General features: G+C 39.2%; 1 protein-coding gene across 1 annotated transcript in view; it reads left to right on the top strand.

The window, feature by feature from the left end:
- The first annotated feature begins 10724 nt into the window (after window positions 1-10724).
- Window positions 10725-12982, top strand: part of hs3st2 (heparan sulfate (glucosamine) 3-O-sulfotransferase 2) — a 30460-nt gene continuing 28202 nt past the window's right edge. Inside the window, exon 1 of the mRNA XM_005726004.1 lies at window positions 10725-11365. Within this exon, the coding sequence (XP_005726061.1) occupies window positions 10857-11365 (509 nt within the window). The 5' untranslated portion in view covers window positions 10725-10856. The remainder of the gene's footprint in view (window positions 11366-12982) is intronic.

Raw genomic sequence — 12982 nt, 5'->3', positions numbered from 1 at the left:
GCTAACAAGTAGCAAATGGCAAGCAAGTGAATAGAAAACTCATTTCCACAACCAACTACAGCTACAAAGGAAGAAAAAAAAACTTTAATCATTTTTATGAGCTTTTATGTTTGGCTCATAAAATTGGTTGTTTGTGTTTTGATTATCTGTTGCATTTCCACATATTCTTATGGCTTTAAAGCTGGAAAAATAATTCTGAAGAGAAGCAAACAAATGTGACCCTTGTGACCGTGTGGCCTTGCAAGTTCTTCCTCAGAGTTAAATATGTAGCATTTCATTTCTGTCTACCATGCAAAACATGACAAATCACTAAACCACTAAACCTGTTTCTGCAGTTTTATCATCCCTCACCCTTGTTCTTTGTTTTCTGAATCTCCACCCCTATGACACTGGTGCAGCAAAAGGTGATAAATGATTGAATTCCCCTACCCCCTCACCCAACCATTTTTTCCACATTCTTCTGCGTGGTGGCTACACTATCTCCTTTGACAGACACCGTCTGTAAGTGGAGTTTCCCCTGAGCAGTGCAGGAATGGTATGGATACAGAGTCAGCCCTCTGTGAAAAGACAAACTAGGCAGAAAATTGAACACCTCCATCACTATTTGCAACAACCAATTTATATAAAAGTTGATAAAATATTTATGTAGCGATTCTAAAAGTCCCTCTTCAGATTGTGTAGTGTTATATCTACCAACTTATGATAAACTTACAAGGATTTTTCAGGAACTTCGTGAAGAAAAAAAAAGGCAAAAATAATTCCATTATTCCACCGTCTGTGTCTGAACACACAGATTGTTTCTGCTACCTGTTTCCATGGTCACTGCTGAGCACCTTTCCTTTCAAATCCTCCCTGAAATCCCAATAAGAACATTAATTGAGACTAGATTCCTGCAGGATAAAAGAGGTGAGTCTGCACAGATGACAGTAAATGAGATCTGAATATGTAGTGGGGACCAAGAAGGATTTAAAAATAAATTATGAATACAGCAGAATTTCAGAGTGCTCTAAAAATTCTCCTTCGCACTTTAATAATAGATATGGTTTAGTGCTTTGCCAATCCTGTTTTATACACCAGTGTTTGCAGGACTGATGACAGCAGTTGTTCCTTTTTACGTTAGATGACTGAGATTTCCAGTATTGTTTAGACATTTCCTGTTTAGTAAACATGAACTCAGAAATCAGTGTGTTCTTTTCAGGCACAGCCTTACTTATCGGATTCGATATTATAAATTTGAATCATTGCATTTACTTCAGGCTTGTTGGTTTTGTTTGTGAAGAAATGAAATATCTTTAAGCTCTTAACTTTCACATTATTGGAGAGGAAAAAAAGAGGTGTCTTACCTGAGACAAATGAGCTGTTTTTAAATTTTGACATTCTTATACCAAGTCCCAGATCTTTGCACTGCGCTGCATGTTACTTGTGCTAGATTTACACATTTTTCATATACACTATCATAAAAAGATACTTTTTACAAACACCTTCTGTTCTCACTTCTGTTTTCACAGCGGGATGCTCTGTAAGAGCAGATCTGCTCTTTCCTGCACTGACACCTTTCATATGCGGAGATGTCTGATGAACTGCAAGACTTCTGGGAAAATCAAAAAATTCTGTTCAAGGAATAGCATGCTTTAGGGGAGTCAGTACCAGGTATCTTTTAAAATGTATGCATGGATAGAGGCAGATAGGTTCTCTGCCCATCTCAGTCACCTCAGTCATAACACGTAATGTGACCTGCATTTTGGATGGGAGGATATTGGTATGCCTGTGCAGAAAAGCAAAAACTACTTCTTGAGGCATCTTACCAGGTATATACATGTTTATTTCATGTTCAGGCTCACTGGGAGATAATTAAGGAGCTGAGGGCCCAATAAGCTGTGCATTCTGACAAGATACCAGGTAGGAAAAAATAATGTGGAATACAATTGCAGAAAAACAGCAATGATCCACCATCTACAGAAAACATCAGCTGACAAAGTGGACCTCAAATAAGGCTGAAGGAAAAAAAGGGACCACAAGACCAACTTTATGTTTTTTTTTCCTCTTCTGTTTTTTTTTTAGATGGAAGGGTTTTCAAATGGTTTCTGGTCAATCACCAATTTAGGAATTATCTCATCTCTGCTCTTCACAGGCCTACATATCAAACAACTTCTCTGCAACGTAGCCAAACCCCTTTGAGTTTCTACAAAGTATGGGTTTCTTTCATGCCGCTAAAAAGTAGCAATTTTCTTTCTTATGGCCAAATTGAAGGTTTGAAAAATAGCTTGTGGGCCATAGCAAGAAAGAAAACATTAAACATGTAAAAGGTTTTAGCAAAACACAAACTTGAGGAATGGGCAGCAATATGGAAAGGGCTTCGGTGACTGAGGATGGGGAATGAAAATAATAATGAGTGAATGATTAACAAAAATAGTCTGCTCAGTCTTTCAGCAGAGAGGGAGAAGTTTAGAGTTGGAGGAATATTCCCCCAAGTGTTATTACTGTCATGTAACAGTCTGCTTATTACAGGAAAATCAAAAAGGTCAGCAGGGACATTGAAGTCAGAGAGTTTTTACCACATTTAATGATGAAAGCCCTGCAAAAATTCTTGATAGTCATGCACATGTGCTTTCAGTCCATCTTTGTCCAACTACTAGTAGAATTTCTGGATGTCAGCCACCTCCTCTATCTGCCAGTGGTACATACCACACAGGGGCCTGTCCTTCCATAACGGTTCCTCCTCTTGCTCCGCTTTCTTGGGTCTCTGCTGCCTGAGGTATTCACTGAGCACACGGTAGGTTGTGGCCATCTTTCTAATCTACTCATGGATGTTCGTTGTCTCATCCTGGACTGTATACTAAACAGAAGGAAAGAGGGCGGGGACTAGTGAGTGTCAGTACCACAGTCTCAGGGTGCTGGATTTGGGGTGAAACCCTCCATGCATGGCCAGGAGCTTCCTCATCTTGATGTCAGTGGCTTCTATCTCCTCCTTTAGCCAACTTATTATCCCAACAGGGTACCTGATCACGGGCAGGGCGTAGGTGTTAACAGCCTGGATCTTGTTCTTACTGTTCATCTGACTTCTCAGGACTTGCCTGACCCTTTGCAGGTTATTGGTGGTTGCAGCTTTCCTAGTGGCCTCATGGTTCCCATTTGCCTATGGGATTCCCAGATACTTGAAGCTGTTCTCGATGTCTGCAATGTTACCTTCTGGTAGATGGATCCCCTCAGCTCTGACTACCTTCCCTCTTGTTGTTACCGTCTGACTACACTTCTCGAACAGGAATGACATTCCAGTGTCCTTGCTGTAGATCCTGGTGGCTTGGATCAGTAATTCAGAGTCTTGTTTACTTTTGGCATACAGCTTGATGTCATCCATGTAGCAGAGGTGGCTGAAAATTGCTCCATCCTGTAGTAGTCGGTATCTGTAGCCAGTCTTGTTAATGATCTCACTGAGGGGGTTCAGGCCTACATATCAACTGATCTATCCACCTATCTATCTGTATGTGTGTATGTGTGGGTTTTTTTGCTGTTAAATATGCATGTAGCATGTGATCATATTCCTAATTTTTGCTCTGTATGTTCATGTAGAGACTGTTTGAGTGGGAAATGTAGAAACGCTTCATATAATATTCTAATCATGCAGCCATTTCAGCGTGTGTGTAAATTAAACAATCTACAGTTTTGCTCGGAGCACAATATGAGTCAATTAAACATTCTCATCTCCGCTGGACATGAAATTCTGCTGGACTTCCCAACCAATATTTGTCATTGTTAATTCTCTCCTCAGGTGGAACAGCTAAAACTGAAATGTAGGGTCTTAAGAAATAACATCTAAAGCATTCATTCTTAACTTTGCAGAACCAATGTTTTAATTTTAAAAAAAGGTACAATGACTTTACTGGATAGTAAAGTTGTGCAACAAAAACTTCTCTTAACCAAGCAATAGCAGCCAGTTAATTTTCACAGAAAGACTCGTGGTGGTATGTGTCATTATCGGACTTTCTCACTGTTCCCCCAGTTTGATTCTGTTCTGTGATGCAACGGCCCAGTGAAAGTTCTCATTTTGTCTGGATTCAGAATTGCTGAGCCCCAGAATAACAGAGGGGATTAGGTACTCCCCATTTGTGTGTTTTTCACAGGATGCTGGTCATCCAGAATAAAGAGGCTGTGATGCAATCAGAGAATACAAATCTGAGAGATACTGAAAGGACATCGAAATCCTCTTCACAGCCATCAATTGACTCTTGTCGCATTTAGGTAACAGAAACAGGAGTGTAGCCTCCTCTGCACAGTGATCAATCATTCAGCAAAGCTACCCTTTGTCTCTGTCATTGAGACACAAATAAAGTGCACAAAATCCATCAGCCATGTGGTCTGTCTAAATCAATAAGCAACTGTGTTCAGAAGTGCTTGCAGCAAAGCGACTGCTTCATATTTAACCACACCGATGTCCTTCTTTGGAGGCAGCTGTCCGTCAGACAGCTGCTACATCAAACTGGAGTGGTCGGCGCTAGAAAATGATGCAGATACACTTGATCAAAAGCATGACTGAGTAGCTTCTCCATAACCCAAACAACTTTATGAACTGACAAATGGTTAAGAAAAGAAGCGATGGCAAGATTTCCATTTCTAAAAAAGTCAGTGTTGGAAACTATTCCCCAGTGCAATTAAAAAGAGCATCGACTGCTTAGAATCAGTGTCTCTTACTTTATCAAATAAATGTGTATCAAATTTCTGCAGTGTTAAAGATAAAAGAAATCTGATTTTTCTTTTTTTTTTTGTTGTTGCTAAATTTGTAACTAATTGGAATTTCAGGATTCCTCTCGACAGTTAAGAGTCTTTTTCACCTGCTAGGGGGTAAAATCTGTGGGTGTTAACTTCACTCTGCATGCAAGAGGATCAAAAATGTTTGCTGCATCTAGGAAAACTGCTGAGTACTGTCAAAACAAACGGTGTGATAATTAGAAGATTTTGTCAAATATTGAGATTCTCAGCAGACAGCGGAGAAGGTGGCATTTCTAAACTATGTCCCCCGTTCGGGAAGAAACAAAAGAAAGCGGTGCATCAGAATAGTTTGGATTTAAACAACGTGGGCAAAATGTCAGCAGCAATTAACAGACACCGCAGCTGACAAAGAAAGAGGTAACCTGCTGTTCAACGGCCTTTAGTCGATGCTTGGCTTTTGTTCTTGTTGTCTTTTCTTGATAAATCCATGGCAAATTCAGAGGAAGAAGAACTTTTAGGGAAAAAAAACAGGAGTTGTTATAATCATGGTTATAGTGGCAATAGAAACTGGTTTGAACTGCAGATACAAGGAATACACGTTTAAAAACAAGTTACCAAAACTCAATTATGAGAAAGCTGAAAAGTGATGATTTTGCTTCCAGAAGTTCAGCACATAACAGGTTTCATAGTCAAGGCGTCTTTATTGCAAAAGCTTTTGGGTGGCTAATGGAGAAAAAAAGAAGACTTTCCCCCCTAATTATTAAACAAAACACATAGCTTCTTCTACCCTCTGCATTTTAATACAATATGTTTATTAGGCGGTGCATGTGCATAGTGCTCAGACTCATGCACGAGATAACATGGTCTGCACTTGTACACCCAGCAGTCTAGTAGAAGTGACACAATTTAATTACATATCTTTAGAGGTTCAAGTCAGTCAGGAAATTTTATGTTGTTAATCACACACACACACACACACACCCTTTTTGCCCAGCACAGAAAGAGCTCCAGCACATTTGTTAATTAAGTAATGAATATAAAACTATTAATACATTCAATAGACCATTAAATGACCACCAGGTGGTAATTCAAGCGTAATTCTCTGACCTTAAAACACCAACATGTAGATAATTAAACTACATATACAATCCTCCGAAAGGACCACAAAAAAAACCCCATAGAGTGCCACTAAATTTATTAAGCATCTTTAAATGAATTTTGATGGCACCATAATGGTGGTAGAAAAGGCTAATTGGGGTAGAAATGCCTTAGTTAAATTGTGCAGGCGTAGCTGGCGGCAGAAAAAGAAAGGTCTTAGCTAAAATAGAAGGAAGAAGCAAACTGTCGCTTCTTCCAGTCTTATCACACCAATGATTTACAGCAGCTTGCACTTGCATCACTGCCAGAACATTATGATGAGGGTTGTTCGGTAGTTATATAATAACATGTTATGGATTCAGTGAGAGGAAAAAAAAGAAGACAGAGAGAAATGCATCTTTGTTTTTAATGTTTGAAACATTAGCGCAGTCGAAGTGACACAAGACATTGCTGTAACTGCTCGGGTTCTGCAAACTCTTCTTTATTTGTCAAAATATCTTCTCTTAATACTTTTGGCTGCTCCCTTATTTCCCCAAGGGGTAACTACAGTAGATGGATCAGTATGTTTGAATTTTTTTTACACTGGATACCCTTCCTGATGCAACCTTCCTATTTCTCTGAGATTGGGACTAGCCCGAGAAGTGTGCTAGCTTGTGGCCCCCTGAGTCTGGATCTGTCTCCTCCCACTCTCAAACAGGAGATTTTTTATGTATAAGGAGAATGTGTTAACCACTACACCATGGAGTCACAAACTTTTCTTTTCTTTTTTTTTTCTTTTTTTTTGTGAAGATATTAAGTAAAGACTCTTGATCTGGAGTGGGGACTGCTGGGTGAGAGTTAACCAGAAATAAACATGGCATATTTTGCTGTATAACCTGAGGTCTGAAATCCATCATCACTGTCATTGTCACCCCCACCCCTAAGGGAACAACAGCTATTGTCCTTACACCACTGTTTTGTTTTTTCAGTTTATCTACAAACCTGCAGTCTACAGGAAGCCACATAATTTGCCACATAATGTCAGGTTTTCACATAGAGTGGGTGGAATAACTTAATGCTGTCAAGTCCTGATATCACACAGATACTTCTGATCCTATAATCTCTGAAAAGCAAGAAACTAAATGAAAAAGTGAGATATCCTGATATCCCTGGCATTATAGAATGATGGAAAGAAGAAAGGGAAGGTGTTTCATTACCACAGGGTGCTCTTGGCAAGGTTGCTTATTCTCAGTGGTTTATATCAACTTTTAAAAAAGAAGATTATTTGAATCCCCTGGAATAGTATTCTCTGTTTGAAACAGAAGTTTCACCCAGGATCCAGCTGGCAGTTTAGCAGAAATGGTATAGCAGCAAAGAGATACTATTTGAGGTTAATTGGGCCATAGTGGCAAGTGGTCAACTCAGATTAATTCAACAGGGAAATAGTGTGTTACTTTTGCTCTGCTGCAGGATCAGTATGAGCAAAACTAGGCACAGCATGAAAGTCAGCATGCTGCCCTGCAAATGTCATTTTCTGAAATCTGTGTAACAAAGTATCAGATATTGTAGAAACTTGTATTTAGAAGCAATCTGTGGGATACGAGCACATATCAGGCAACAGCTTTATAATATTCTGCTTCATTACTCAATGGGATTGCAGTTATGTGATCAGAAAACAAAAAAAAGAACCATCATGATTCCTAAAGTGTTGTGTTGTTTTACATAGCACTGTAAATAAATGTGTTTGTGTCTGTTTTTATTTCCTGTTATGGATCTGTGTATGGTTATATATCATGAGCATTATTGGAAAACTCTATTATATCAGTTTATACTCCACTGTCGGAGATAAACAGGAGCTCAAGTGTTATATAAAGATCCTTTTAATACCTTCTGTCTGTGTAAGTGTGAGAAGGAGGTTCCCTAAAGAAGGTGTGTATTTATTTGCGTTTGTGGAGTGAAGTTGAAGCTTTACCTGCATTGAGTAAAAAGTCAATAGTGTTTCAAAATTGAAGCATGAATATATTTAAATTTTTTCCTCCTTTTGCTCTTGAATTTTAATTCCAAGTACACATTCAAAGCAGCTACAAGTATGAATGTCCTTGCATACTAGAGCCATTCTTTCATGTTTTATTTTTGAGTGACAGTAACTGAACTGTTTTTGATTCAGTCTGTCTGTTTTGCTCTTTAGTTATTACTGTCTCTATAGAAGTGATGCATATGTTTGGTGAAGACAAACATGAAAGACTGGTCCGGTCAAACATTCAGGTATGTGTCAGGAGTTAGGAATTTACAGGAGAAAAAAAATTTAAACTTCTATCTTACTGCCTGTTTTCCAAGAACAACATTAACTATTTTTCCGTATTTGAGCTGAAATCAGAAAGACAAATGTGGAAAAAAGGCAAAAGCAAATGCATTTCTGAGTTGCAAATGTTTTGGAGCTGGTTACATCCCTGGACACCATCCAACATCAGCTTCAGGTGAACCGATTCTGTCTGGTAAGCAGCACAGGGGGGCTGACAGATTATTTCATTAAAACTGTTCAGCTGCAGTAGAAGTAAAAACTTGCCACTTGTTTGTTTCCAAAAACACAGCAAAGCAGCATGGTGGAAAACCCCAAGGAGCACTGAATGCAGTCTGTTTATAAAACAGCACTGAGTCTGCTGTGTGTCAATATTTCCAAAATGTATGTGGATGTTTTCTGAATTAATTAATAAGCAAGTTGTTCAAATTCTCTGCAAAAATCTCTGAATGGGCAACAGGTGCACTGGAAGAAAAGCTCCAAAGAACAAATATAATTCCAACACACTCTCTCACTTACTGCTGATACGTGTATTTAAAAAGGTAGCGTACAAAGACCGTGTCCATATATTCACACACACACAATCAAGCCATACTGGTTGATTAATACATTTATACACCATTAATCAGACGAAAACATCAGTTTAACAATGCTAATCATAAATACACATAGCCTTTTTTCTGCATAGGTCAAAGGTAGCAACAAACAATATAAACCCAATGGCAATCCCACATTGACTAAATCTATTAGCTGTAAGCAATGTGAGCAGGAGGTATATTCAACCATTTTGTGTATTAATTAATAAAAACGGGCTGTTTTTCTGTGCAACATGATCCCTATTTACATATTTATTTTAAATTAAAGCAGCAAGTTAATGATTAAGTAAGGGAAAATATACTATATGCACATATAGATACTAAATGTGACCTTTTAGTTCTGTGTGCAGTTTAAGAGTTAGAAAATGCATATACTCAATATTAAGCTTCTGCCTCATTCTATTTATGAGGAATTTCACCTTCACCTCCATGCACCTAGCTGCTATTTAGTTTTATGTATTACGGTTTGAGTTCACTTTTATCATTAAAATCCTTTATAAAACTAACTTTTTCACTTTCGTGCTTCACTCTTTTGTAGACTCTGTGCCTTGAAGCAGCAGCTCTATGTTGCTACATAACTCAGCTCTGAATATCTCCCCTTCCAACCATTTCACACCCTTTCTGTTGCTTAGACTGTGCTTCAGAGGACACAGATACAACACACAGCTGCTACAAATGGATCCCAAACTTCATGAAAAAGGCAGGGATGCATCTGCACAAGGCTGGAGACGCAAACAGAATAGTAATATATTACATTGATATTTTTGCTTTAGAAATCTATCCACTCCTACATATTTAAACAAACTTTGACCATGACACTGAAAGAGACAAATATCTTTGCATTCCACCCCACATCCGGTTTTTTATTGTAGCGACACTGAGGAAACGTGATCTAATGTTCAGGTGTGCGTACAAAAAACACTCGACATGTAGAGAATTCACACTCAACCTTGATTAGTCATTTTGCTTAAAGTAGAAGTTAAATTTGTAACGCACAACAGGAAACTTACTTTATGGCTTTAGAAGCAGCTGAGAACAGCTTTAAAGTCAAAGTGCTGGCTCTAAGAGATCTGAGCCACCATACACATTAATTCGGGCCCAGAATAGATTAAGTTCCGGTTTATTTGGTTCATTTTTGGGTAACAAGAAAATTGCTACAGCTTGTTTGTCATCCAGATCTGGCAAATGGAAGGGGGCTATGGCTGCATTATTCCACACAGTATGTGGTGTGTGCTGCCTAGGATGGGGTGGTGAAAAGAATGAGCACAAAAATATAACCCAGATTTAAGCAGCACACAAAATAATTTCATGAAATTAACTTTGTGAGTCACCATGGCTGCAACAAGTCTTTCCCACCCATCTTCATCACTTTTTAATTTCCTCTAACTCTTTTTTCCTCGCCTAAATGTTCCACATATTATATAAAATATTTTTCGCAAGTTGCTTAGTGTCAAACTTTTCGGGCAGATTTGCAAGATATTATGAAGCTACACGTCATCATGGGCTCAAGTTTCAATAGGCTCAACCACAGTTTACCTTTTGCACGCACTTATAATGAAACCCACGTTGAAATGATCCCCTGCCTGAAATATTTGGGATGTTCCTTTAAAAGATAAACGTATATAGAATTATGATCTTGTGCATGACGTCAGAGGGTTGATTAAATATTTATACCTGGTAGTCTAAGTGCATATATCTTCACAACTTCATTATGAAAGGGAGAGGCATCACAATCCCCACGAAGGCAAGCAGAACGCTCGCGCTACAAAGAGTTTCAGAGACACCGAGGACGCCTTGGACTTTTTCTTCTCTCACACAATTGACACAAGAGAAAAAGAGAAGGAGGGTAATGATGGGCGTCGAATTCCTTCGGTATACGTTTCGAGACAGTGCCATCAGTAATTGATCCAAATGACTCTCTTCAAACTACTTAAGAACAAGTTGTTTAAAGGAGTGACCCATTTTTTCTCTCTCTGCTGTGATCATATTCGGCTGAGCAGCCTATGAAAAGAAATAACACGACTTGTGCGCAGCTGATGCCTCCAAGAAACCACCCCTATCCTCATATGCCAGCCTGTCTGACTTTGGAACCCACATTACTACCGGACTCCGACCGCAGACCAACAGAGGAGGCAAGCTCCATGGAAAATCATGCAGGACTTTGAACCCATGGAGACATGGCACATAGGTTCCTTTCATCTGCGAACAGATTCAGCGCCAGATTCGCCTTCATATTCACCGTGTCACTGTCTTGCACCTATTTATGCTATAATATCATTTTTTGTCGCGGCACAATCATGACAAATCAGGGCTACGAGGGGAAACGGTGTCCGCCAGGCAAGAACGCAGGAGGGAAGAAACTTCTTGGAAAATTGGACCACTGCGCTTTGCTGAAAGCCAGGTCCACACTGGATGAGTCTGCTGCCCAGCGAGGAGCAAGCGATCTCCGCGAACAAAGTAAAGCCCCCTCTTCTGACAGTCACTGGACTGACGCGAAGTTGAAAAACATGAGTGTTGCGCAAAAATATGGGAACAAGAAGCTGCCCAACGCGCTAATAGTCGGTGTAAAGAAAGGAGGAACCAGGGCGGTGTTGGAGTTCATCCGGATACATCCAGATGTGCGCGCACTTGGAACAGAGCCGCACTTTTTCGACAGAAACTATGACAGAGGATTAGATTGGTACAGGTGAGAAAAACGAAGCAAACACTGAAAACTAATTGTTCTTTCACTAAGATAAGCACGTTTACATTGTTGTCATCGATATGGCTAAATATCGCACATCTTTCATTTTGTCTTTATGACTTGGTTTATGATACGGGAGCTCTTCCAGGTCCATTAAAGTGGATTTCTGGAAAGCAAAATTGCGTAATTAAAGCACTTATCATTTACTCTCTGTTAAATAAGCTAAAATTTATTTGAATGAGCTTAGTTGATGGGACTACAACACACACAAACACATACACATGTTGGGTATTACAAACACAGCTTCTAAGGACATACACTGGCTCTACTTTTTACAAGGTGTAATGTTGTGTTTTTTCAGCCATGCACATGTTAGCTGTCACAGCTCCATGGTGCTGAGCAGACAGCGCCATGAGGCTGATGTAGACTGATGCAGTTCACACACATACACACACATCACAGTCAACACCACAGTTGACAAAGGCAGCCCGCAGCTCCTTTCAAACAGGCTGCACCAGAGCACAGAATGTTCTTGCATTGGCAGGTGAAAGGACCCACAAGCGCAACAAGCCCAGGGCTCATCTCTGCCTACAGGTGTGTTGTGTTCACTAGATTCCCATCTGCATGGCCTTTTATAAGTCTGACACGACACCTTTCTGACTTGTTTTTAACCCACAGAGCATTTCCAAATCTTAAACTCTAAGAAACAAATTGATTATATAGCAGAAAGTAAAAAGAACACTAATTGCCATGAAAGCGTGAAGTCTGCGAGTGTTTCCCCAAAACAGCTTGATGGTTGTTGTCTCACATCACATCGCAGTGTTGAAGCTCATCTTCCCAAAAACGTACCTACTATGGCATCAGCACTGTGCATGCCATTGCTTGCAAAACAGGGAGGAAGTCTGTTCTCAGGCTGCACTGCAGGAATGAACACCACGGACTGCAGCAAATTATCATGTATATGAGTATCTGTCCATCACGGCTCAGTTCATGTTTTCTCAGATGTCTTCAGACATGCAGTTTGAGACATTTTTTGGCTTTTAGCAGCAAGATTAAAGCACATTCAGAAAATCTGCATGCTAAAGTTTTGGACAATAAAATCTCTTGTTTAACTTGAATTTGAGCTGCTAAAAGCTGTAAGATTGATTGATTGGCAGCTAATTCTTAAAATAACTCATGTTAACATCTTTTAACTTGAAATTTTCACATCTCTGGAATTAACTTGTAATTTTAATGGTACTACAACTACTATTACTACTACACCAACATTTTTATTTTTTATTTTTTACAGTACATCCAATTTACTATTAGGTCATCATTTCACACCAGATTTTTTTTCCCTTCCTAAAATTAAAGTTGTGTATAAAGTTGCAAAATAAAAAAATATAGCCCTTACCAAAAATGATTTTTGATGAAAATATTCATCATCTGTGGATTCCACATAGAATATGTTGGAACTCCATATTTATAATACATGTGTTTTTCTTGAATACTGTATGAACAAATTATACTGATGCAAACATAAGAGAACCGCCAACACACACACACATACACACACATGCACACACCTACACACACACGCACACACACACACACACACACACACACACACACACACAC

This window comes from Pundamilia nyererei, unplaced genomic scaffold (genome assembly GCF_000239375.1).
Source record: "Pundamilia nyererei isolate P.nyererei 1_Seehausen unplaced genomic scaffold, PunNye1.0 scaffold00018, whole genome shotgun sequence".
Taxonomy (NCBI): domain Eukaryota; kingdom Metazoa; phylum Chordata; class Actinopteri; order Cichliformes; family Cichlidae; genus Pundamilia; species Pundamilia nyererei.
Note: the sequence above shows the minus strand (reverse complement) of the source record. Positions and strands in the feature narration are given on the sequence as shown.